The 27,132-nt window shown below is 53.8% G+C and overlaps 1 protein-coding gene across 1 annotated transcript in view; it reads right to left on the bottom strand.

Moving 5' to 3' along the window:
* Positions 1–266: 266 nt before the first annotated feature.
* Positions 267–27,132, bottom strand: part of FAM3D (FAM3 metabolism regulating signaling molecule D) — a 32,214-nt gene continuing 5,348 nt past the window's right edge. Inside the window, exons 2-10 of the mRNA XM_045530685.1 lie at positions 21,339–21,389; positions 19,405–19,512; positions 15,563–15,586; positions 11,798–11,915; positions 10,358–10,416; positions 7,767–7,817; positions 4,011–4,095; positions 3,165–3,291; positions 267–706 (exon numbers count right to left, since the gene is read on the bottom strand). Coding sequence (XP_045386641.1) covers positions 617–706; positions 3,165–3,291; positions 4,011–4,095; positions 7,767–7,817; positions 10,358–10,416; positions 11,798–11,915; positions 15,563–15,586; positions 19,405–19,512; positions 21,339–21,351 — 675 coding nt within the window. The 5' untranslated portion in view covers positions 21,352–21,389 and the 3' untranslated portion in view covers positions 267–616. The remainder of the gene's footprint in view (positions 707–3,164; positions 3,292–4,010; positions 4,096–7,766; positions 7,818–10,357; positions 10,417–11,797; positions 11,916–15,562; positions 15,587–19,404; positions 19,513–21,338; positions 21,390–27,132) is intronic.

Here is a 27,132-nt window from a genome sequence, read left to right as displayed (position 1 = left end):
ACGGCTCTCGTTCAAGCAGCTGGTAATGACACTGTCCTCCGTGTCCTGTCCTCCAGCTGTCTCTGTTCCCTCCATCTTACACATGACGCTGGGGACCAAGCATTCCTCCACACCTAAGGGCAATGCCTGCAAAACCGAGCTCCTTCCCAGCTGCCTAACGGTGAGCCCGAAGCTGTCACCGAGCTGTCCAAACCCGTGGCCCAAGCCAGCTGAGTCTAGACCAGTTCAATCCCAGGGAGAAATGTGGCACCTTGAGTGGTCGGAAAGTTTGTTCAAAATCAACAAAAATAAAATTTAATTTTGCTCCAGTGTGGGCAGCCAGTGCTTCCTTAGGACTGGCCGTCAGTGTCCCTGACGAAGGTGCACCTGTTCTCTCCACAGACGGCTGTTCCAGAGGGACCCTCTGGGGCCGGCCGTCTCCTAGGCAGGGCCGGTCAGCCCAGCGGGAGGGTTTTGTCTCCAGAGAGGGGAAGCGGTCACAGTGCGCAGGGACGTCAGACTTTCCTCTGTGCTGCGGGTGTCCCCCCCTCGTCCTCCTCGGCCCCTGCCAGGGCTCTGACTCCTAAGGCAGCCAGGGGCTTCCTCAGGCCCCGGCCGGGAAAGAGCCACAGCCACCCTAAAGTATCTTCAGGGGCACACAGCCCTCCAGCTCCAGCAGCTCCGGCCAGCCCTCGTATTTGTTCGTTTCTGGGTTGTTCTTTAAGAACTAGAGAGAGAGAAGACAGAGAAATACCGACAATGGGGCAGACTGTTTAGGACTCACACCTGCCTGTGCATTGTGCTTTAAAACCTAAATGCCTCACTCCCTCCATCCTCACTATAGCTCCATGGAGGGCAGGGTGTTGGATATCACTGACCCATTTCACACATGGGGAAACTGAGGCCCAGAGAGTGGGTGCAACTTGCCTAAGGTCTCAGAGATGGGATCAGAGCCCAGTTACTGCTATCATGCCCTGTGAGCTCACTAAGCATTGGGGGATGGCTTGGAGAGCTTTAGCCCCTTCCCCTAATTCTCCATCAGCCCCTCCAGGACACCCCAAATAACAATAATAATAGCAACAATAAAAAGAGGACTCCTAGTAATTCCTGAGCCCTTGCTGTATGCCAGGTGTTATTGTGAAATGCCACATGTATTTAATCAGCACAGTGGTCCTGTGGAGCGAGCACTGTTACCATCCCATTCTACAGATGGGGAAACCAAGGCACAGAGGGCCAAGGTCACTGCCTGTGGTCACCCAGGTGGTAAGTGGTGGAACCACTGTGTAATATTAATTAATACTAGTAATAAATATATGAAGAGAACAAAATCAGTTGAGGTCGTATCTAAAATACTCAGGTTTAGTTTATGAAAGAAAAAATGTAAATGGCAAAATCTACTGGTGGGATAATTATGGCTGACCCTTAGGAAGGAAAAAAGGAATTCACCTAGATACTGCTTCTCTACAACCCAGCTTCCCATGTGTGGGAACAAAGGACACATTGGTTTGGTCACTAGTGGTCTTTGGTTTATTTTTGGGTGGTGGGTCCTGGTGAACCGATCATAAATAGGTAAAAGACGGTGCTGAGTTTCCTGTGCTTGCCAACTTCCTACATGCTGCCTTGGCCAGGTTTGGTGGGTCTGGTGCCTGCGCCTCGGGGCAGCCCAGCGCCCGCCTGCTGGTGCGGCCTCGGGCCTCTCCCTAGAGCCCTGCCCAGCACCCCCAGTCGCACACCCCAGAACCCCAGGCCTCCTGCATCCTGCACCCAGAGGGCATAAACAGGGTCCTTTCCTTTCTCCTCCTCTGCAGGCTGCATGGAACTATTCCTTATTTTAAAAAAGTGAACACATTCTCTTAGAAACTCACACATACAAACCAAACCAACATTTTCCAGACAAGGAAAGAAAATCTTTCCAGCCCAGCGGGTGTCCCGACGTCTGCCTGTCTCTGCCTCTCCCAGCCCCGGCGCCAGGCTGCTGCGCCTCCCCCCACCTGCCCACTGGACGCATTTCCCTTCCACAGAGTTCCGCAGGCCTGGCCAGGGAGGCTGCTCTAAAGGGATGAGGACAGGAGCGTTTGTGGAGGCAGGCGGGCCGTGTGGGAAAGGGGGCCACACCCCTGAGCGGTTCCAGGCCCTGAGCAAGCTGGTGAGAAACTCTCCAAGTCTCTGGTTTCCCACCTGTGGGATGAGAACCTAAGTGACCCTGCTCATGACTTGGTCAACGCGTGTCTGCACAGCATGAGTGTTCGCTGAGTGCTCGTCTTTCTCATTGTCAATCTGACCCTGTCACTCTCCTGATTAGGCCTCCCAAGCTCCCCATTGCCCTCGGGTCAGAGTCTGCTCAGCTCAGTGTCCCATATGTTGGAGTCCTTGACCCTGATCTCCCTGCCTTGGGATCTGGGCAGAGACAAATGCTGTCACCACCGGCGACCAGCCTGCGTATGCTGGGGAAGGCCTGGCCCATTCTCCCAGGTTTCTGGAATTGCTTCACACTGGAGATGGACGCGTGGGGACAGAAGTCACAGAATTTCCCTGGGGACCCTCGAGGGAACTGCCAATTCACTCCTTCCTCCAGTGGGTGCTCCTCAGGCCTCTCTGCTTAGGGCCACCCCATGCTACGTCCCCTCCCTGACGCCTTCCACAGCCCCACATGGGCTCTTTCCCTTTTCCTGCTGGCTGCAGGATCACTCTCTCCAGGACTCAGGGCTCCCCTGGTCCAAACCTTTCCTTTTCCAGGTGGGGAGTCTGAGGCCTGGAGGGGGAGGGGCAGGCCAAGCTCACAGCTGGGACCAGAAGCCAGGCGTCCTGCCCCTGCTCTGGCTCCCTTTCCCCGTCACACAGCCTGTGTTTCTGCGTTCCGTCCTCTTTCATCCATGCCTCACTTTCCCCTCATCCTTATTTTCTCCTTTTCCTTCTTCTCTTATCTGGCGCTCATCTACATCCAACGCATTTACATATGGCCTACCTTTTGCAAAATGGCCAAGGCAGCTTCCCTCTGGGGACTGGCCAGTCGGACCTCCCTGCCTTTTGGGGAAAATGACAACCGGGCGATGCTCCCCAGAGACTCCTCTCAACAAGGCCCGTGGTGGGTGACTGTCCTTCCCGCCCCCACCCGGCTCCTTGTCCGTCCATCCCTGGTGCGCCCCAGCCCCTTCACGGGGACGGGGGAGTGGCCAGGAACCCACCTGCTCAAAGGGGCTTTTGTTCCTGAGGTCTTTGGCTCCTAAGAAGACCCAGCTGTCCCGGAAGCCCAGCTGATTTGCGTAGGAACTGCCCAAATTGGAGAAGAGCTGCCTGACTTCATCATTCATTCTGTAGAGGACCAGAGAGGATGGTCAGGGTGCAGGGGTGGCTCGGAGGGGCACCAGGTGGTGGGCTAATAAGAGCAGGGCGAGGTTCCCACCCCCTGCTGCCTTGTTCATCATCTGCCCTGGCGGGGGGCACAGAGAACGGGGCCATGCTCAGGAAGGACAGAAGAAGGGGTCCAAGTCTTCCTCTCCAAAAGGGCCTAGGGTGGGGCTGGAGAGGTGCTAAAACACTGCTCTTTCTGTTGACAAACATAATACACATCCATTTGGAAAATACAGAACATGGCCAAGAAGTAACTAAAAAATACAGCCTCACGTCTTTCCCTTGACGTAATCATCATCAGCATTTTGATATATTGGTTTTTCCCTCACTAGAGCACTAGAAGGTGAACGTTCTTCCATGTCCTAAATATTTTCTGCACCATCATTTTTGATGCAGTAGATCTTCATTTATGTATATATAATACTATATCATATGTCACCATGTCATAATTTCTGTAACCAGTCAGCTATTATTGGGCAGGGAGAGCGTTTCCTGTTTAACACTGTTGTAACGAAGGCTGTGATGAACCTTCTAGGACATTTCTTTGCACATTCGTCTGATAATTTCCTTAGGATAAGTTGCCAGGGGTGGAGCTGGCAGGAGGAGCACCGGGCGTGCAGAGTCTGGAAGCATTTGCTTTGCATCACCACGTGGCCTGGCAGGTGGAGTTTTCTACTTACTTGGTCCCTGGGTCATCGTAGGAGGCCACCAGCACCAGTGTGCCCTCTGGAATTTCTTTAAGGAATTTCACCAGGAACTGAACATCTAGGGGAGGAAGGAAAATGAGGTGCTGGTCATTTAGGGGAAATGACCGCTGGTCATTCTCACTCTCTTCTACTGTCTAGCAGTGGCCTGGGGCAGGTGGGCACTGAGCCCAGAAGCCAGGAGGAAGCAGCAGCCTGGAGGGGAGCTCCCTGCAGCCTTTGTCCTGGAGGGAGCAGTGAGCAGTGAGAGGTGCTCATCTAGCTGATCTGCGGTGGCTTCTGGACGCTGGTGACTGTGTCCCACCAGATGAGTGTGATGTGACACTGGGTGTGAGAACTACTGGCCAAAGGGCCCTTGTGGGCCTACCCCTCAGGGGACCAGGCACCATCATCTCTCAGGAACTCTGGGTTCTTTGCACACTCCTGGCTCCCTTCTACACTGGATGGTGCCCAGATTGTGCTGGCTTTAGAAGGAACACACATGGCGTCAGACAACCGAGATGACTGAGAGAGACGTGAGTCTACTCCAGCTCTCCTGCTGCAACAAGAAGCAAGACTTCATTTGTGTCTTTAACGCCTCCCTAACCTGCAGAGCTATTAACATTGAACTGAGAGCAGGCCTAGGCTCTGCACCTGGGGAGGCAGCAGTATCCAGCTCACTGAGAGGATGATGATTTGCTTCTGTTATCTTTATTTTTATAACCACCTTCCCTGCCTAATAAGCGATAATGGCTTTCTACTTAGGGCAGTAATATAGTTTCCTTTTAAGACATATTTATGACATATAAAAAAGGTAAGCCAATTTCAAGGAAAATACTAGTAATGCGGGTGGTATTCTAGATATGGTACAACCTAAGAGGCTCTTAAATGGCTGACGTTTGGGAAAGAGTGGCCCCGTGGTGAAAGCAGGGACTATATCTGTCAAAAGAGGATGAGTAATAGCCCCGCTCATAGTATCTTTGTAAAGTGCAAATGTGACAATGACTTTGAGCATACAGTAAGTGCACTGTAATGGAATTGAAATTTATTAGCAGGACTGGCTATGTAGTTTGTGGGGCCTAGTACAAAATGAAAATGAAGGGTCTTTTATTAAAAGATTAAGAATTTCAAGACCGAGATGGCAGAGTGTCAAACCAAGCATGAGATTCTTCTAAGCACAGGACCCTGTGTCACTGCTCTGCCCACAGGTCCCAGGCCCACAGAGCCAGCCTTGACTATTAGTATTCCAGGGGAGATCCCTTGGACCTAGGGGGAGAATCAACTCCTCAGCTAAGGCCAGCTGCTGGCCACTCAGTAACACAGCCCTCCAGTCAGCCACTGCAGCTGCTCTGCTAATGAAAGGCCCTTGAACTTTCAGGACAAAAAGAGTGTGCTGGAAGAGCACCATTCGCTTGTTGGTGTCGTTAGCAGATATTACAGTCTGGTGCTGGTCTGATGTGGAAAGTGGATATTTGGAGAAAAAGAAACGTGCCTTCTGCTAACCATCACTTCGCTTTAAAAAGCCATTGTCCTCTTTTGTCTCCTGAGGGAAAGGGCTACTTGCTCTCCAGATGCTTCTGTTTCTAGGTCTCCATCAGCCACAGTTAGATCGAAGCTCATAATAAGGCATTTTAAAGCTTAGTTTGATCTTTAAACATTGTTTTCCCTTTTCATTCTGACAGATGACCTCCTTGCTTCCAAACCAGCGGGATGGAATGAGGGAGGCAGAAAGGGAAGAGAGACTAAATCGGCTTCCCTGGGCCCCTACGCCAGCCAGGCTGGGCCCCTCCCGAAATTATTTCAGGTTATCATTGAATCCTCACATCGCTCTTATGGAGTAAACACTGTGGTCACCTCTGTTTCACAAGTAAAGACACCGAGGCTCCAGAGGTGCCAGAGGCTTCGGGTCATGAGTCTGAAGTCCCTGACTCCAGAGCTGGGCCTTCTCCACAAACCTGGCCCCAGGCCATTTGGACGTCTGCAGGCGCCTGGGCAGAGAATGAGTGAAGGCCCCCGGCCCTCAGCCCGTGTGTGGCCTGCCCCTCTCTCTTCTCAGCCCGTCCCAGCTCCCTATTGTACCGCGACAGACTTGCATGCCTGCATGTGGACACCTCAGTGTGCCTGTCCAAGTTCCACTCATGCCACCCTCCCACCCAGCAACTGCTACCCCCCGGCTGCCAGCCTGAGGGAGGGGCACACCTGGGAACAGGCCTGCATGGGCCCTGCGGCAGGCACTGGGTTGGCACGTCCCCTGGCCCCACAGACTCCTCACCTGTGAGCTGAGGTGTAGCTTAGGGAAGGCCAGGTAGGGTCCTCCGAAGTCCTGGGCCCAGGACAGGGTCCCGCTGCCCACCTCTGAGTGGTACCACAGACCACCTTCCTAACAGTCCCCACTTCCCACAGTTCAGCCCCTTCCTTTGTTTGCGAAGCTGAGAGGCTTCCTGCTCTCTGCGGCCTGATGACTCCCCTTTTGGGCTCAGGTGTTTAGGTGGACGTCGGCAAGGTGGTTTTTCCCTGGGGGCTGAGGCAAAGATGGAGGGATTCAGGAGAGAGGAAACCCAGCTGTTGGCAGTAGCAAAGCCCCTTCCACTCTGTGAGAGGCTTTCTGGGGTCAATGGTCACACATGCTCTGCATCCTGTGGTGGCCAAGCCAGGAGCTGGCCCTGTGGTCTCAGGGAGATGGAAGGAAAACTGTGTCTAGCTGGGCTCCAACAACGGGCTGGAGCTCAGCTCCTCTGCCCTCATGGAAACCAGTCCTTGCAGGGCCCAGATCTCTGCCTCCTGCTGCTTTCCAGTCCTCCTTGAGCCTCCTGTGTTGGAGGGAGGCTGCGTTACCAGCTGGGCAGTGGGGTTGGCATACTGGGCCCGGAACTGACTCCACCACGCTTTGAAAGATGCTGGGAATGCTGAGTGAGGGTCCCACCCCACCACAGGTGGCTGATTGGTGAGGAAGCTGCTGGTGGGAACTTAGATGTCCAGGATTTCGGCCTAGGGAGGTCAGTGCCCTGTCTTGCCTGGCTGGGCTAAGGGCAAGGAGGGCAGCGACTTCCTATGGAGCAAGCATGTGCACAGAAAAGCTCAAAAGCACGTCTGAGCAGAGAGAGAGGAAAGGCATCTGCAGGCAGGTGCAGAGAGCTCGGAGCCGCAGGGAAGTCCTTTGTGGACCTCAGGAGGCCTTGACCTGTCCTTGGGTTACTAGAGATCCAAGTTCCCTTTACCTCGCAGAGCGTGAGTGGGTGTAGCCACACGCCCTCGTCCTCAGCACTTTAGTGACACTTGCCTGACCCCTGACTGCCAGCTCTGGCACTTTTCTGCTTGAAGGTCTTCTCTCGCCTCCAACTCCACTCAGCCCTGCTCCTGCCACCCAGGGGCAGGACAGAAGTGCTGGGAAGTGCCAAGGCATTAGGGGTATGGCCGCTCCCTCGTTTCTCTGGGGTATCTCTGAGGCATGTATTTGATGCTGGCTCCAGCGCTCCCACTGGGATGTTAAAGGGCTTGATAACACGTTTTCTATCAGCTCCCTTCCTTTCCCTGTCTGCCTCCCTGCTCCCCAACCGACATTTCCTGAGCTCACCTCCCAAATAAACTACTGCACTTGGATTCTTGTCTCAGGATCTGAGTCAGCCCCCACCGTGCCTCTTTCTGGTTATCTCCTGTGGAAAATAAGTGTCAGGCACCCCGAGCCCATGGCTCCCTTGCCCCACAGAGGGGCTCAGCCCACCCTGTGACCTCAGTGCCAGGAGAGGCGCCTACCTCCAGAGTACATGTCAAAGGTTTTCTGTCCCATCATCGTTCCCGTGGTTCCTAGGGGTCAAGAGAGCAGAACTGTTATCTTCTTGTCATTTTGTTGAAGATGGCTAATCTGTAGTCTAAAGACTAAGAATAGAATACGAACTGAATGGAACTGGGTCCTGTAAGGAGCGTGCAGGACTAAAGCTGCTGCCCAGTGTGATTGCTGGGCTGATCTGAGCGGTCTGAGAACAGAATGGCTGAGGGTGTCTCTGGAATCGAACAGAATCTACCCAGTCTGAGTCTGTGCTCTGTCCTGCCACTTCCTAACGTGGGACTTAACACTTTGACCTCAATTTTCGCATCTGCACAATGGGTCGTGCGAACTAAATGTGGTGTATTTAAAATAGTAAGCACACAAGATGGATTTCAGCTGCAAAATTGTAACAAGAATGATCTTCATCATTATTCCTACCTAAACAGAAAATCTGCAACTTGAGTCCTCCAACTCTTGAAGGCAAAGAGGTGTGCAGTGAGCTAAATGATACTCAGTTTCCCAGGGCCCAGGAATCTGAATTGCGTTTTTTGGATTTTGTGCCAGGAGGCGGCAAAAAGCCCCGTCCTCCAGGAACCGCTGCGTTCCGGAGGAAAACTGCAGTTCTCCCTCTCTGCCACTAGATGGAGGTGTTGCAGAGGGGATGGCAGCTCTGCTTGTGGCTTCTGGAAGCAGGCAGGGGACCGGCCCTGGGTAGTAGCAGCTGTCCTGGCGGTGTGGCCAGGCTCACATAGCAGCCCCTCCAGGATTCTTGGAGCCAAGTAATGTCCACATAGAGCTTCACCTGAGGCTCTTGGAAAGGGCCAAAGAACCCCTGAAAGTGCCTTTTTGACCGTGTGTGTTTGTGGATTTTTCTGCAATTGGAGGGAGATGGTGGCTGCATAGTTTGAATGGTTTCTCAAAGGAATCTCTGCCCCACTAAAAGGTTAAGAAGTACAGGATCTTTAGCAATTCTTTTGCTGTTCTGGCTCATTACAGGCAGATGAGGGCCCTGAGGCCCAAGATGCTTTGTTGGACGTCCCCAGAGTGGGCATGCAGGTGGGCTGTATATGTGCTTTGGGTTTCTAGTCCAGGGAGGGTAGTTCAGCTGAGGGATTAACACCTGGAGTAAGCCAGATCTGGATTCAAATCTAGACCATTCTACTGGCTGTGCAACTCTGGGTAAGTTGCTTAGCCTCTCTCAGCCTCCATTTCTTACCTGGAAAATGGGGCTATTGAGCATAGCTTTATTCTAGCATAGTGATGAGGTTAAATGAATAGCACACAATAAGTGCTCAATACATGTTAACTCTTGCTAGCTCATACTTGTAGAGATAGAAAATGCCTGGCAAACATGATATCAACTCTTGACCTGCAAGTCATCATTAATACATCAAACCGCTTTTCTCTCTGAGCTCAAGAGCGTGGATCAAGCAGCTATTACAAATCATTGATGATTATTTTTATTTTTTGGCTTTGTGAGAGGGAGCGAAGGAGTCTCCACTCTGGGGCCATCTCATGGGAGAATATTCAAAGAGGTTTTCTCAGGGGCGGCCCATCTGGGGGAAGAGAGACTCAGCAGGTTCAGCCAGGTCACTGCAGGTGGAGCCATTTCCTGCCCTCTGTACCTTGGGGTGAGGGCAGATTCGGAGGGATTGTCCACGTAAGCTCAGGCTCCTACAGTCATCTGGGATCTGGCGTGCACAGGTGAGTGCTGAGACCACCTGAGCTGCCTGCGTGGAAGGAGCCACCATGCCAGCAGCTGCCGCCCTGAGGCGGGAGGGGAACAGGCCTGGGCTCTTTTCGGACTGGAGGAGCGGTGCTCAGCCGTCCTGCTCTCCTGCCCCGCCCCTCCGCCCAGGCTCCCAGGAAGCTGGCCAGGCTGTCCTCTGACTCCCGCCTGTCCACTCAGGGCCTCATCTCTGCAGGCCTCGCCTCTCCCCACTGCCTCTTCCAGGTTTCAGCCAGAAAGACCCTGTGGAGCCCTGCAAGCCCCTCCCCTCCCTCTCCCTTCCCTGCCCCCTGCACCGTGTGGCCCCTGCCTGGAGGAGCCTCCCCCACTTTCCTCCTGGCAACCTCTACTCTTCTTTACACCTCTGTGGACCACTGCCTCCCTCTGGAAGCCTCCCCTGACTCCCCGTGGCCCATTCTGTGTCCCAGCTCCCGTAGCTGTTCTTCCAAGATGCTCTCCACACTGGCATTGTTTGTGGGCTTCACTGACACCCATGGGCACTGCGAAGCCAGGATCTGGCCTTCCAGTTCATGTCTGCTGACCCCAGCATCCTGTCAGGGCCCGGCCCACAGTCGCTGCTGCCCATGTTTGTTGAAAGAATGAATGAAGGTGTGCATTCAGCATGTGATCTCGCATTGCCATTGGCTGTCCTCTGTGGCCTCATCTGTGTTGGTTTAAGCTGAGGTGGCTTTGAGGATGGGTCGTGTTTCAAGACATGTGTCCTCCCAGGTCTGCGGTAGAACCATGTCTTTCCGACCTTCTGTTCCCCCAGGCCAGCCACGCCACCCCCTGCCCTCCCCGGTGCTGAGAGCCTGGGGGGAGCTGGAGGGGGCTGGATCAGCAACTCACCATTCACCAGGGCGATGTTCAGGCCTCTGCCCACATTGTTTTTCACAGGACTCATGATTCTGAAGGTGAAGAAGAAAAACAAAATACAATAGTCGCGAGTGTGGAGTGAATACTCTCCTTTCATGACTGGGGAACTCCGAAAGGGCCCCCACAGCGTGATGCAGACGCATCAGGAAACACATGCAATGATTCGGGCCATCTGTTTTCTCCCGGAAACCAGTGGTGGGCTAGACTCTCTGAAGAGTTTCTCGTGGTATGTTTGACTAGAACAGTCTGCTCAGAGAAGAGGTAAAGTCCCTGCCTGGGGCTCTGAGCTGCTGGGGGCAGGCCAGCCCTCCTTCCCAGGCTGTGAGGACTGGCTGCTGCAAGAAGACAGAACCCAGAAAGTTCTGCCATCCCGGGGCACCTGGGTTCCCCACTTGGGGCACAGTCACACTCTGCTGGCCCGGCCTGCACACCTGTCTTCTGGGGCTGCTGGGAGGGCCGTCCTTCCCCACTCTCAGGCCAGGTCGTTCCCGGGACCGACCTCCCCCTCCCAGGCCCGGACAAGCAGAATGTCCTGTGTGCCTGGCCACAGTGACTGGGCTGGGCGTGGTCATGTGACTGACCCAGGCCATTCAGTGAGATCCAGTCTTGGGACTTTCGCAGGCCTAATTCAGACAAGAAAGCTCTCTTCCCAGTGGGGTGCTTGGCTGGGCTATTATGTCAAACCAGCTGGTGGCCTCTCTCCTTGTCCACATGAAGAAGTCCATTTTTAGTAGAGAAAAAAAACAGGACAGAGGAAAGTAGAGCTGAAGATGGTGTGAGAGGGAGCCCTGATGACATGCTCTGAACCCCTGGATCTAGCTGGTCCTGAAGTCCACCACTTCTGGCCTTTTAGATATGTGAACCAGTAAGTTCCTTGTTTTGCCTAAACAAGTTGCATGTAGGTTCAGAATCCTGGCTTGAAGACCTGTCTGTGTTCTTTTGTAGGGCGAACTTGCTGCCCCAGGGCCTTTACTCTCTAAGTTGGACAATGGATACACAGTCTTTCTCCTGTACCTGAGCGGAAGTCCTGGCACCTGCTACATCTGGGCTTTGATGCCTGGGTCTTGATCTTGAACCCTTTACATGGATACCTCCTTTTGTGGGAAGCCCAGTGGCTTGGCTGTTAGACAGACCTGAGGTCAAATCCTGGCTCATTCTCGTGATCGTCACAATAGGGTTGATAACAGCCCCACCTCCCAGGGTATTGGGGAATGGATGACGAGATAGGCTGTAAAGCACTTAGCAAGGTGCAGGCAGACACAGAAGCTGTTTGGATTATTATTTGTGACTCATGTACTCGAGTAAAAGGAAGCCTGGGGAAGGTGTCACTGGCCTCACAGGCCTGCCCCCTGCAGCCTCTGAATTTTCTAGTGAATGAAATAAAAGAAACATAGGCACCCCTCACGAACTTACATGTGGTTTTCGAAGCACATAGAGGGGCCCACGACGTTGGCGGCCCCGCTGCAGATTTTAAATGCAAAGAAGTTGACTGGGCAGGGCTTGCTGAGGTCACACTTGGTCTTTATGACTTCTGGGGAGGGAACAGACCAGCCTTGGTGGGCAGCAGCTCAGGAAGGGCCCGGGGGAGGCGGGGAGGAGGGGAGGAGAGAAGGGGAGGCAGGAGGAGAGGAGGGGAGGGACAGGGTCAGGGAGCAGGCTCAGGACAAAGCCCAGAGGCCTCCTCCTGGAGGAGCCTTCCTGACCACTGAGTCGGGGAGATCTGCCACGGGGCCCCCAGTGTCCCCCATCAGAGCACACAGGACACTGGTGTGTGTCTGAATTGATTTTGGAGCTTCCTGTCACAGCTCCAGGCACAGTGCAGCACACTCGATATAACCAGACTGAATGACCAGAGGCACCGACCGTAAGGGATTCTCTCTCGGGCCACAGCAGCCTTTTGAGTTCCCAGAGGCCCCTGTTGACAATCTCCTGGGGGCCTCAGCCTGGTGGCTGGGAGCACCTCACAGTAGCCAGGCTCCCTTGGGGACGTCTTCAACTTCCTCACACTCATCTCCCTCATCTGTAAAATGGGCTAACTACGGTGCCTTCCCCTCTGGGTTCTTGTGAGGAACAAATGAGCCCGTGCACTACATATTGGCTATTGTTCTTATCATTCATTCGTTTGTCACTTGTTTACTGAGCACCTACTAAGTGTTGGACCCCGGGTTACAACAGAGAACAGGGTCTCCCACTCAGAGCTCAGCGTGGTGCTTGAAAAACCCACTGGGCACTCGCTGTGTGGCACCTCTGGTGACCGTGGCTGTTACTGAGACCAGTGTCCTCTCCACACAGCCTTCAGGGCAAATCCAGGAGGTCGGTGATGGGCGGGAGACAGGACCACAAGTGCCGCTGCCGAGGAGCTCCGTCCTGAGTGGGCTCTCCGCGAGCTGGGAGGGCATCTGCGCTTTCAGCGTGGCAGGTTCTAATTTATAATAATGCACGCTTTTCAGCAGCACCTGACAGTTTGGGCGGCAGCATTAGAGAGGCTGGGTAAACGTGGAATGAGAGAATGTTCCCCTGCAAAGGGGAAGCAGGATCGGGCAGCCTTGCTCTCCCAGCCCCGTGTCAGGTGTCTGGCCAAGGTCTACTGGTGGGTGCTTTGGAGCAAACCCGCGGGCTCCTTAAGGAATCTGGCACGCACCAAGGGCTTGCTGGGCACCGGGCACTGAGGCAAGCACTTTATATTTGTTTCCTTGCTACATTGTCCCCATAACTCCTGTGCCTGGCATGCAGTAGGCGCTCAATAAATCTTCATTGCAGGAACGAACGCATGCAGTGTTCGGGCTAGGCTGAGCCTAGGCTGGGAAGGACAATGCGGTTTCCAGGGCCCTCACCTGCCTAAAGGGAGCTTTTGGGTGAATCAGGAACATGTGCCCCTCTGGAGGGGACACAGCCCACTGTGCGAGGCTTGGCAAGCCCAGGGCACCGCTGAGCAGGTAAAGCAGAAGTGAATGCAGCCTGCACCAGGGCACCCTGCTGGGTGTGGGTCCCCTCAGCTGAGCGGGCAGCCCTGAGGGTCTGTCTGAGAGGAAGTGACTCTCCTAGGGCCCCTCCCCGTCTGGATTCAGCACACCCACCTGATGGGTGTGACCGAGCTGAAACCAGGACGTGATCACCCAGAGAGTGAGGGCAGGGAGTGGAGACACCCGGGAGGGGCTGTCAGGCCAGAGTGGCCAGCCACGCCCGGGGCCGGGGAGTGGGCAGGACAAGGAAGGGGCCAGCTCCTGCCTGCGGGGTTGCCGAGGAGCGTGTGCCAGGGCCACCTCCGGCCACCTTCACCCCTCACCCGGAGGCTGGTTACTTTTGAGACCAGAGGGTTCAGTCTTCAGGAACCACCCCTGGACTTTGCCCAGAGCCTAATCAACTGCAGCTAAGTCTGATAAACCTGTTGTCAACAGGCTGGCTTAAGCAGGCTTTTCTGGAATTGATTTTCTGACCATCCAGCCTTCACGGCCGAGCTGCTGGATGAAGGGAGGTGATGCCAAGGGGGTCTCTGCCGTAGGGAGGCAGACGATTTGCCCCAGGGGCCCTGGTTTGGAAGGCTGTCCCGCCAGCTGCCTCAAACCTTGAGGCCCAATTCCTCTGGGACCCTCGGCCACGGCTCAGGGTGTGGCGCTAGTGTGCTGTCTAGAGCACTGGGGTGGGCACGTAGTCAGGGACTTGGGCTGCTCTTCCCTTAATCTGCTGTGTGACTTGCCAGAAACTCTCCCTTTGTCTTTGCCAACTGTGAAATCAGGGAGTTGGTTTAGATCAGGATTGTCAAACAGGTTTCCTCTTAAATGTCACTGTGGACCTACTGTTAGAAGCTTAATGATAAAGCTCTGAGGCTGCCTGTGGGCTTGGAGGGAAAGAATGCTGGGATTCACTGGGGATGTCTGCCGCGGGAGCTGGCAGGGTGGAAGGTAGCATGTGTGCTTGAATTTGTCATTCCCACAGCAGGTGATGTCCAAGTGTGTGTTCGGCACCAAGATGCTGTGACACTTTGTGTCTACTCCAGAATGTGACTAAGGAGGCTTCAGGGAGGTGGGGCTAAGGGCACGTTGTGTCGATTCCCAGTCTTTGCGGTCTGTAATCCCGCAGTGCACTGGGGCGCCCATGCCCTTCTTAGGTAAAATCCTACTCTAGGGGCTGCAGGCACCACCTTGAGAAGGAAGATGGAGGGGTCTTTTGCAGAGAGGGGTTGAGGGGGTAGGATCTGGACTAGAAGAGGGGGTGGGGATTTGACTTCTGCCCCACCACTTAGAGCTGCGTGACCTTGGCCAAGAGCATTCACCTCTCTGAGCCTCAGTTTCCTCGCCTATAAAAAGGGGCTAATTGCAGCACCTACATAGGGTTGTATGTAGGGTTATGAGAGACGCCTTGGAAGTTCTGAAGACAGTGTCTGGCACGCAGCAGGCACTCAGTCACTGTTGCTATTACCGTCATAGCTGTCCCTCCCTCCCCCCTTGTCTGCCCCTCGGGAGCTGAGGTCCTTGCCGGGGCCCCGTTCAGACACCCGCAGTGGCTGACGTTTGAGCCCCTCAGCCTTCCTGCACCCCCAGAGCTCTCTCCTCTCTGCTCTCTCCTTGACTCTCCAGCCAGGGTCCCCCGCAGAGCCCTACACATAGGCCATTCCTGCCTCCAGGAGGCGCAGCTGGGAGGCCACCTCCTCCCTAAAGCCTTCCCTGCCCGCACCCCACTGGAAGGAGGTGACCCCCCTGGAACCCGGCGTGCTTCCCCACCCCTCCCGGCACAGTTGGCATTTCTACCCCAACAGACAATCAGCGCTGCTTCTGTTCGTCTCTGGGGGCTTCCGTGGTGCCTGCCATGGCCCCTGGCACTTTGGAGCAGGACCCTTGCGCTAAGGCTGGGTCACTGTGTGGTGATGAGGACAGCCCCTGCCCTCTAGGCTCCCCTCTGGGTGGGGACGTAACAGAGAGGAGGCAGGGGCTGGGGATGGGGAGGACTGGGGAACGGAGAGAGTCTGAATGGCTGAGAGGGGCCCACCCCTGCTACAGGGTTTGGGGGCTTCAGAAGGCACCACTGGGCCGTGGCAGGAGAGGGCTGGGATGAATCTGGAAAGACAGGGCTGTGAGCGGAGACTCTGGGCCTTCTTGCCCTAGGCAAACAGGAGCAGGGGGTGGGGTCGCTGGGGCGGCTGGGGTAGGGGTGAGGTGGTGGAGCTGGGTGGATACTCACGGGTCTCCTTGAGGGCAGAGTCAGCTGGAGAGAAGACAGAATTTGGTTAGAGAGAAAGCACTTTGGTGCCCCTGCAGGATGGAGCTTGGGGGCTGGGGGCTGGAGAGCGGGAAGAAGGGACTTTAAAATGGCACTACTGAAATGAAATAAAAGTCTCTTGCCGCTGTCACCTGTTCATATACATGCACACACACATACATATGCACATAATACACACCCACACACACACATGTGTACACATACACACAGACACATGCATGCACGTACACATGATACACATGCATGCACACACATGTAGAGACACATACACACACAGGCAGACATACACGTGTGTGCAGATACACATACACACATACCCATGTACAGACATACATACATGATTCTCCCATGGTTAAAAAGAAGCTGGCCTCTGTTTGAGACCCACTGGAGTCTGAGCCCTAGCTCCTAGTGTGTGACTGTATGTGGCAGTTAACCTCCTTGAGCCTCAGTTTCCTTGACTGCACATGGAGACCCGCACAGCCACCCTTGGTGGGCTGTGGAGAGGATCCAGGGAGGTCGATCTGTAAAGGCCAAGCCCAGTGCCCGGCCCCCGGCCCCCAGCAAAGGGCAGATTGTGCTACTGTTGGAGGTTCGGACCGTGCTGGGGCATCTCTTTCCTAACTGCCCGCAGCACCGACTGTGCTGGGCTTTAGGGCCTCCGTCACTTCCTGACATCTCATCTTTTGCTGTGTCCTAGTTGTTTCTGCTGTTCTATGTCAGATCTCCTACCACACTGGACAGGGCCCCAGTGGCAGCAGAAATGCCAGGAGAGGGAGCTCTCCTCTTCTGGGGGACCCCCCACACTTACACACCTTCCATTTGGTCCTCAGGGGGCTGCCCAATCCTGGAGCATCCCTACCCCTGCCTCCAAGGCTCCAGGAGTTGCATGTCACCCAGGCTGGGCCAATCATAATGTCACATTCCTCTGGAGACGGAGCCCTTCCCTGGGCTGCTGTATGGCCCTGGCGGGGAGAGAGAAGTACCTTTTCCAGCCAGGCTGGAGGGTGAGCATCTGGACAGCAGCCATCATGCCTGCCTTGGGGAAGAAGCTGCCCATGGAAGGAGGTTCTAACCTGCTGAGGTGAAGTAGAAATGAACAAAGCCAGGGGTGTAGACAGCCAGGCTCTGGGGGGTTGAAGGGGGCCCTAGATCCAGCCACACCTGAAGCCAGATGCCCATAGTGGACATTAAGACACCCTGTCATGTTGAAACCGGTTAGAGCTGAAAGAACCCTGCCTAACTTGCCAGGTAAATCAGGGCTTCTTAACCTCCTGACTTCTGTGCCACGGATCCCTTTGGTGGTTTGGAAAAAAACTATGAACTCCCCTTAGAATAAATTTATTCCCATTGAGTACTTTCTATTCCAACGAATTGCAAGTTATTAAATGCATAAAATAAAATAGAGTGAATTACAAAGGAAACCAATTATTAATATATATCAGCAACAAATATATAAAAAATTTGTGCTATAGTAATACATGTACTTCTATATTAATGCATTAAATAACACAATGGGGGCATGTGCCCCAGGTTAGGAAGCTCTTAAGTAAATGAAAGTTACCCCTTTGTCCGTGCCAGACCATGAATGGTTTTGACGGCCATCTGTCCCACTGGTTACACTTCTCGAGACTCTGGGTCATGTCAATGCACGTTCATTTTTCTGTATTCTGTAATCAAGTCTGTTTGTCTCTCTGACTCAGACCATGAGCAGAAGCCTCATGTGCCTCATTTCAGGATCCCTGGAACCGAACGCAGAGCTCAACACCCAGCAGTCACTTGATGACTGTTGGTTGGAGGTATTGATTTGTCAAACCCCAGAGAGTTGAGTTCTGGGAGAGAAATAATTCCTGGGGTCTCCTTTCAACCACTGCTCCTCTCACACCTCAGGCTGGGGCTCTCTCCTCAGGACACCCCTGCACTCCACACTCACCCTGAGCCTCCTACCCTGACCTGGGCCCCTCTTCTCTGAGGCCATCAGTGCAGCCAAGTCAATCTCTTGTCTATAAAAGCTGTGCCCTGGGGCTGGGGACATGGTGGCCACCAAGCATCTATATAAACTTATTTTTTTTGAGACAAAGTCTCACTCTGTTGCCTGGGCTAGAGAGCTGTGGCATCAGCCTAGCTCACAGCAACCTCAAACTCCTGGGCTCAAGCAATCCTCCTGCCTCAGCCTCCCGAGTAGCTGTGACTACAGGCATGCGCCACCATGCCCAGCTAATTTTTTCTATATATTTTTAGTTGTTCATATAATTTCTTTCTATTTTTAGTAGGGATGGGGTCTTGCTCTTGCTCAGGCTGGTCTTGAACTCCTGAGCTCAGACGATCCACCCTCCTCGGCCTTCCAGAGTGCCAGGATTACAGGCGTGAGCCACTGCATCCGGCCAATATAAACTTATAAATTGTGGGTCATGGATCATGCTTGATAAGCAGCAGGTAAGGTGAGGGGACTCAGACACTCCACTGTGGGGTTGTGCTACAGTTGGGGTGACTGGTTTCCTGCTGCCTATGGAAGCTGTGAGCTGGCCTGTGTCACTACAGACTATTATGTTTGACTCTGTCAGTGGAGGTGGGTCTTGGTCTTCAAGAAGGACAAATCCAGGAGTGTAAATCCCTCCCCTCCCCTCCTTCCTTGATCACAAAGGATTTGAATCTAGGAGACCTGAGTTTCTATTCTGGTCTGACATCTCCAAGGGGAGCTTGAGTGAGTTTCTTAATCTCCCTGAGCTTCTATTTTCTCAGATCACATGTGAAACTACATCAGGGATCATGCTTGAGTCCACACCACAGCCACACCATGAATCACTCCACAGGGCATTTGTGCAGATTAAATGACACTATACATGTAAAGCAGATAGCATCCATCATCCACTTGCCCATCTGTCCATCCACCCACCCATCTACTCATCCATCATCCATCCATCTATCCATCCATCCACCCATCCATCTACCCATCCATCCACCCACCCATCCATCTACCCATCCATCCATCTACCCACCTACCCATCCACTAATTCCTCCATCCATCCACCCATCTATCTATCTATCCATCCATCCATCCATTTTTTTTTCATTCATCAGGTGTTCACTAGGCATGTGCTGTGTGCCAGGTGCTAGAGAGATAGAAATGCACAAAATAAAATCTTTGCCTTCAGAAAGCCCACATGCTAGGGGATGGAAAGCCCACATAGGAGCCCAGTGACCAGAGAAACAAATAAATAAATAAGCAAACATAATGACAGGTGATAATGGTGTTCTGAAGGAAATAGGCTGACATTGAGAGAAGCTAAACTGGGAGGGGTGTGGCTGTAGCTGGGGGGCCAGGGAAGGCCTCTGAGGAGGTGACATTTGGGCAGAGCTGAAGGCTGACAAGCAGCTGGGCAGGAGGGCAGGTCGGTTGTGGTGGGTCTGCACAAAGAGGGTTCCAGGCAGAGGAACAGCGAGTGCAGGCGGAGCCACTCAACGTAGAGACCGTTTTCTTTCTTCTTCCTTCTCTTCCTCCCTACCTCCCTTCCTTCTCCTCTTCTTCCCTCTGTCTTTCCCTCTTTCTTCCCTTCCTTCTTGGGGTCACCTTTCCAAAGCAGCCCTTGGTGCAGGCATGTGTGTTGCCCAGCTCCTTGGAACACTTCTCTGTTCCCCGTAGGCTCCAGCCTTCCTGACAGCCTGGGGGCTTCCTCCCTCAAGCTCCCTGTCCCCCCAAATGGCTGGGGACCCAAAGGCAGGTGCACACCTTGCCATGTCTCTCTCCTGGGTCACCTAGGGATGGAGGTCTGCAGACCCTGCCCCCGGCAGTGAGTCCCACTCACCCAGCCAGCGTGGCAGACGTATGGTTTCCATGCTGAAGTTAATATAGTTGCGAATGAAGAGCCACGTGGTGGTCAGGGCAAAGATGAAGGCCAGGAGGCGAAGCACACCTGCGGAGCAAGGGGACGCTGCCAGGAGACCACAGGGCTAGGCCACGCCACAAGGCCATGTTACAAGACCATGCGAGTCCTTCCCAGATCCCCATAATGAGACCACATCACAAGACCCCATGTTGTAGGTTCAGACACACCCATGCCTGGACCCTGCTGTGGGACCATGTGGTAAGACCACGTGTGAATCTGTGCAATGGTCAATGGTGACATCATGCTGCCAGATCATGTGTCAACTTTCCCCCAAGTGAGTCTCTGGGAGAGAAAGTTAAAAATGCACCTTTCTGGGCTCTACTTAGCCCTCCAAGAGAAAATCTCTAGGAACAAAGCCTGGGAATCTGCACTTTTATACGCCCCCTGAGGTGAGGCCTGAGGACTGCAGCAGAAGAGCAGGAGGCTGGCTCTGGGAGGGGAGCCCTGGAACAGGAGTCGGGAAGGCTGCAGCCAGTGCTCAGGGCAGCCAGCAGTGCTGTGTGACCTCGAGCAGGAGCTCAGCCTCTCTGAGCCGGAGTCCCTCAGTCACAGAGCAGACATGGGAACGCCCTTGCCACTGAGCTCACCGCTTGTTGGGAGGGATGTTGTCAACAGTAGGCAGCCTCCAGGGTGGCTTGGAGGTGAGGTTGTCCCCCTACAGTTTCCATCAACTCCCCCTCGAGGCCACCACAAGTGGCCACACGCTGGACTTGCTGTGCAGCTTCAGTCAAGCCGCAGCTCCCGGCCTCCTCTGCCTCACAGCCAGGTTGCTCCTTGGTCCCCCGTGTCACGGGGAAACAGCCCCACACACGGGATGAGCCACCCGGAGCTCCCTGTCCTGCTCCTTTTCCTTACAAGGACCAAAAGGCGGGTCCATTTCATTTCCGTGTTGCCTTCTGAATCGGGTTCACCCGTTCTTCTCTGACCCTCGAGGCTCGGGCAAGCCTGGTCCTCCCCGGCCTCCCTGGAGGCACTGCCTTTGCTCCTCAGCCCTGACTTCAGCTCTGCGGCCTCGTGCTAGTCTCTGACCACTCGGGGTGAGGAAGGCGGCCCCCTGGGTCCTGTGAGGTGGGGTGCAGGCCTCCTAGGCCACAGCGTGGCCCTGGGCCCCCGGCACTCCTCCTGGACTTCAGCTCACAGTTACGCAGCTCGTTTTGTGCCAGGCACCATGTGAGCAGCTGTTCAATGCCTGATCTCAATTCATCCTCCCAGGAGCCCTGTGTGCCCGACACAGTTGCCTACCCCTGTTTTACAGATGAGGAAACTGAGGCTTGGGGAGGCAGTCACTTCCCCAAGGTCACTTGGCTAGGAAGTGACCGAAGTAGGGTTGGAACCCAGAGAAGTACGCTGACTCCAAAACATGTGCCCCTGACTCCTCACAGCTGTTTGGGAATACAAATTAGGCACGTGTACTTCCCGTTTGGTGCCTCAGTTTCCCAATCTGTACAAAGGGGGTGCAGTATGAGGGTGTGGACCAGAAGGCCTTTGCCTTCCTCGTGCCTGGCCCTATAGCGTGAGGATTCTAGAATAGCCCTCCTTGAGGTAAATATTTCATCCCTAATTTCTAACCAGGGCCAGGTGTTTCCAACATGAGGCTAATTCCTGTGATCCCAGCCAGGTGGGGCCACCGTGCCAAAGTTTCTCCTGTGCTGCCGCCTAGAGACAGGGAGTCACCTCCCCTCTCTTCCCAGCTCCCGCCGGGTTGGTTTCCCGGGAATTCTGGCCTGAGCCTGGGAGGACAGTTAAAGCCAAACCACCTCTGAGCCCAGGACGGGCACATACTGCTGACAGAAAGACGCCCCCAAAACCAACTCCAGGGCCCACCCTGGAGAATCTTCAGGATCTGGGCCTACCTGACACTCTCATCCTGTCCGGGTGAGGAGCCGCTTGAGGTCAGCGTCAACCTATGAAGAGAAGAAAATCCAGTTGGAAACTGGCGTCAGGTCTGAAATGAACAGGACTGAAGATTAGAGACGGGTACCTCGAGCTGAAGAGATCGTGATCCTGTCACTTGGGTTCTCACGACCTACCATGGGAATCGGGGGCAATTTTCCTCCTTCCTCTCTGCCTCCACCTCTCTTTCACTCTTGCCCCTGGCATTTTATATTCAATTTACTATGTCTGTTTTAAGTGCAGAGATTAGACAGGAGAGGAAGGTGCAGCCTGGTTAGCTACTGTCTTCGGGAGGGTTTGATTTATTCACTCATCCAATCATCTATTTATTCACCTGTCTGTCCACTCATCCATCCATCTATCCTTTCAATTATCCATCCATCCATCCATCCATTTGTCCCTCCCTTCCTTCCTCCCTCTATTCCTCCTTCCTTCCTTCCTTCTTCTCTTCCTTCCTTCCTTCCTCTCTGCCTCCCTTCCTTCCTCCTTCCTTCTTTCCTTCCTGCTAGCCAAGGGATGTTGAGCTGGCCAGCCAACATCAGTGACACCATCAGAAAGCAGAAGCGTATGTGATTTTTGCTGATGTACCAAAATGACGAGTACTCAGAACTCACATATTACAGGTGAGTTTGCACCAGGTGCTGTCTACACGGTGTCTCCTTTAGTCCTCACAACCCCCATTTTAGGGACGGCCAAGCAAGACCCAGCATGGTTAAGCCTAGGGTTATTCAGCTCGCAAGGGTGGGAGCCAGAATTGGGATGCACATCCTCAGCTGCTGAATGCTCGCTGACACTCCCCACAGGGTCCATCCAGGACTTTCTGTCTCAGAGGAGGGTCAAAACCAAGGTTTCTTTCCTTCTTGAGTCCCAGGCAGGGGCAGGGCCATCCTTCTCCCCACCTCTCCCCTGTGTCACCTGCAGGTGCTGGGCAGTTACCAGTGATTTGGCAGCTTTGAAAGCCCCCCGGAGGTCTGTGGAGACTTAGGGGAGGGGAGGGCAGGGCTGGTGGTCTCGGGTCTCAGAGCCACAGCCGGCCTGGGGACATTAGGTGGCCTTCTCTGACTGCAGTGACCTTGCTCCCACCACTCTTCCTGCCCCTTCTCCACCCCAGAATCTTCTTTATGCTAAGAATCCATCTCAACGGACATCGTCTCCAGAGCCCAACCGCCGAGGGCTTAGACCTGAGGCAGGAGACCTGGAGCCACGCCTGGCCCTGCCCCCGACACCCTCGTTGACCCTGGGCAAGTCTCTCCACTCCTGGCCTTCCCATATGTACACGGGGGTGCTCGGGCTGGCTCGGTCCTTAGTATTTGAACAGCAGCAGCTGCAGAACCACATGTCCTTTTATGGATTGAAACAGTCCTCCCACCTGGCCCTGCTCCTTTAGGGCCTTCCGGGTTAGAAAACTGAGCTGTCCCTGCATCTACCCACAGACATTTTGTGACACTTCAACTTCCTGAAATTCAAATTACCCACTTTTTCCCCCTCCCAGATACAAAAGTATATTATTATCACGACTGTGCTCAGGTTTTGACCTATAGTCCAGGAGCCTGGGCCCCTGGGTGAGACTTGAAAGACATTCTGTGGGGTCCCCTGTGTGTGGAGGAGCCAGGACAGCTGGAGGCCAGGCAGGATGGGAGGACGGACAGACGTGGATATTCTCGGAGGGAGTGTGCACAGAGACGGAGTCCACCCAGGCTGATCAAGTCCAGGACAGGGGTTGAGGGGATGGGGAGAGGGAGATACGGCGGCGGGGGACAGAAAGAAAGAACAAGACAAGCAGAGAGAGAGAGAGAGAGAGAGAGAGATAGGGACAGAGAGAAGGGCTGGGGGACACAAACCTGGGCAGGGGCTCTCATTCCCATGCCAAGCAGGGCTTCTGGCTTCAGGGCACAGTGTGCGGAGGGGCAGAGCTAAGTCCTGGGTGGGCTGCGAGGGCTCTCCCCACCTGCTGTCCTTCCTGGCTGAGTCCCTGGCCGAGCCCCAAGCTACCCACCCATCACCTGCAGGGCTCCCTGGTCTCCCGAGTGTCCAACCTGCTCACTTTAGCAGCACATGGGTGCTCTGGAGCTGGAACCCAGGACTGGCTTTTTGGGGTGGGGAGGAGAGACACCTGGGGCAGGCAGGCAGGGTGGGGTAAGAAGTCCCTCTGCAGCCACCCAAACCTGAAACGGTTTCCTTTCTCCTTCCTGCTGGAGATCGGTGCAACCTGTTGTTCAGGTTAGAAAGTTGCCTGGCAAAGGCACAGAGAGAAAAGTCCTTTTGCCCTGGATGCTTACTTAGCTGGCTTAGGCACAGATAAGGTGGCCCCAGGGTAGCAGGAGCTCACGTGAGTAGGTGGTGGGGTGATGGCAGTGTGGTGGGGGAGGGCATGAATCGCTGGGGGCTGCCCGACTCCTCCCTGATGGGAGACCCCATTATCCACCCTCACTGTCCTATGTTCTCTTGCTCTGTCCTGCCCCTCCCCACGGTCCCCTTCTGATTTCTGGCTGCAGGTCAGCCATGTGCAGAAGCCCCAAGCACAGCTTTCTTTTCCATGCCATGCCTTGTCTCCTGAAGTCCTAGGATGATGAGTATTGAGGAAGTGCTGGATGAACATTTGGAGACTGAATGAACTGGATTCTTGCATAGTCCTAAAAGGTCGGGATGGTGAAATCATCAGATAAAGAAGGAAGCTGAAGTTCAGAGGGAGCAAGTAACTTGTCTAAAGCCACACAGCCAATTGTGGATTTCATTCCTGAAGTGTCTCTGAGCATCCGTGGGAAGGCAGGCTGGGCCTCAGGCATGGGGGATATGGCTTCATGCAAGACATGCTCTGGAGCATCCCCAGGCCTTTTCACTTGCTAGTCCTTCTGTCTGAACAGTGTTCTTCTGCTTCTTCGCCTGGAACACTTCTACTCATCTTTCAGGACTTAATGGAGAAATCTCTTCTTCTGGGAAGCCTTCCCTGACCCTCCAAGTCAAGGTTAAACACCTACCCGTGGTCCTGGATGGGGGCACATCCATCATGGTGCCCTGCCCTGTCTCAGGGGCTGGCCAATCAGAGCTTTGTGATCTCCTTGTGATTGGTTCAGGGGTGACCACGTGACCCAAGTAAGGCCAACCAGAGTCTTCCCTGGGATAGATACATGAAAACTGGGGAGAAGGAAGCTCTTTATTCCCCGGAGATGCTAAGCTAGACATCTGTAAGTCTGGGGCTACTGGGGTCCCTTTCTCAGCTGCCACAATACATCACCTCCTATCATAGACACGTTCTGCCAGGAGATGCAAACCCAGGGGCTGAGTGGCTGGGGCAGTGCACGTGGTCTTGGTCTTGAAAGAATCAAGCAGTGAAAGCCTGTGATATTGGGAAAGAGGATGAATTTGGGGATGTGATAAACCAGGTTTTGCCACTTACTAGTTATGTGTTTTGGGGCACAGCTGTCTGGTCCTTGATTTCCTTCTTTGTAAAATGAGGGTGATGCTGTCTACCTGTCCTGCCAGGGGTGTCAGGCAGTGAGGCCGCCTGTCTGGAAGGGGTCTGCTGGCCTGCCAGCGTCAGCCCATCTCTTCCCTGCTGACAGGCCCCCTGCACCCCGCTGCTTCCTGCTGGTGCACCTCCATGGCAAGATTCCTACACTGATGTGTGTCCTTGCTGTGGAACCAAAATGCCATCACAGCATCTGCCTGCCTGCTGGTCTGTGACATTTCTTTTTTTTTTTTTTTTTTTTTTTTTGAGACAGAGTGTCACTTTGTTGCCCGGGCTAGAGTGAGTGCCGTGGCATCAGCCTAGCTCACAGCAACCTCAGACTCCTGGGCTTAAGCGATCCTACTGCCTCAGCCTCCCGAGTAGCTGGGACTACAGGCATGAGCCACCATGCCCGGCTAATTTTTTTGTATATATATTTTTTAGTTGGCCAGATAATTTCTTTCTATTTTTAGTAGAGACGGGGGTCTCACTCTTGCTCAGCCTGGTCTCGAACTCCTGACCTCGAGCGATCCACCCGCCTCGGCCTCCCAGAGCTAGGATTACAGGCGTGAGCCACCGCGCCCGGCCTGTGACATTTCTTAACGTCCCTACAGGAGCTGGGACATCAGCTTCTCCCTGTGTCCTGGAGCTCTCCGTACTGCAGGTGCCTTTCATCTCAACCAAGACCTGCCCCAGGGCCAAGATGGACAAAGAAAGGCATACTGTCCCTCCAGGCTGGGACGGTTGAGCAGAGCAACCTGGTTGGGAAATAAGCAGCTATTTTCCCTGCTTAAATCCTGGCCCTGGCTCTTCCCTGGGAACTCCACGCGTCCTTCCATGAAGGCACCTTGCCGTGCCCCATGGTCAGCCCTGATTTGGGGGCCAGCTTCTCCTTCTGGCAGCTGCCCTCAAGGGCCTTCCTTTTCAGTGGCCTGGTGCTAGCACCCAGGCACAGAGTATGTGTGCAGGAAGTGGCGTTTGGAGGAAGCAAGTAGCTTTCAGTTTGGGAAAGGACGTTGGCAGGAAAAAATCTAGGAGCTGCTCCCTCTATCTAAATGGCTTTTTCCTTTGCCCATCATGCCCAACATTGTTCTCTAAAGTGGAACTCTGCCAGAGGACATCCTCAGGCTTTAGAATCTTCTGGAAACTCAAGCTCTGGCCATTTTCTTCAACATCCCTGGAAATTATGTAGACCAAGCATGGTCACGAAAGGCCAGGGGTGCTATCTGTTCTTCCTCCTTTCTTTTCCACTCATCTCTGCCAGAAACCCCTTGTGGGCAGGGATTCGTGGCCAGGGATGCATTCCACATGCCGCGTGTGGGAGATTGAAACTCCACAGCGGTGGTGACAGGGTCTGAGGGAGACAGACTCAGACAAGACTGAAATAGACAGACATAAATAGAACGAAAAAGAAACAGACACTCAGAGACTGGAAGTAACCAATATATTGATAGACCCACAGGCATACACATGCATGCGTGTGCACACACGCATACAAACATAGACAAGTCAGGGCACTGCCAAGGGTCCCCCTGGAACTGGGGGATGTACACCCTGCTCCACCCAGTTGCCCCTTGCCTTGAGTTTCTGATCATCCCTCGAAGCCATCTTGAACTCCCACCATCTGGCCCTGGCTTATGGGAAGTAATCAAAGTAACCAGAGCCTACCTTTCATTCTCTAAATGGTCTTTCTGGAAACCCCCAGTATTTAGGGGCAATTATTGATCATGTCACCAATGCAGAGAGAGATAAACAGCAAATAAATCCATAAACAATAAGGCTGGTGGCTCAGACAGTTTGTTCCAGTGACATTTATTTTGAAAGGAAATAAGCCCCTTATTTCCATTATGCCCTGTTATAATTTTATTTATTGGTTTTAGTGGTTTCCTCCAGCTCTGGCCAATGGTAGAATTATTGGGCTGGTCAGACCTGTGCAGCAGGAAATGCGAGAAGATATGAAAAAGTGCACGATTCTGAGGGTTTTCACCCCTCAGGTTCCTGGAGCACCTCCCAGAATAAGACAACAAACACCACGTTCCAGACACTGCTCTGAGACTCTTCTTTTAACTAATTTAATCTCACAAAGACTCAAGGAGGAAATACGGGAAACTGAGGCACAGAGGGGTGAGGTAACAAGCTGGTAAGAGTCAGAGATAGAAAGGATGCCAGAAATAAACCCAGGCAGTGTGTGCCAGGGGCCCACGTTCTTAACCACTTTGCCCTGCTCCTCTCGAGCACTGGTTGGCAGTTTTCTGGAAAGGACCAGATAATCAGTATTTTCAGCTTTGCAGGCCGTGGCTATGTTC

The sequence above is a fragment of the Lemur catta genome, chromosome 18 (assembly GCF_020740605.2).
Source record: "Lemur catta isolate mLemCat1 chromosome 18, mLemCat1.pri, whole genome shotgun sequence".
Taxonomy (NCBI): domain Eukaryota; kingdom Metazoa; phylum Chordata; class Mammalia; order Primates; family Lemuridae; genus Lemur; species Lemur catta.
Note: the sequence above shows the minus strand (reverse complement) of the source record. Positions and strands in the feature narration are given on the sequence as shown.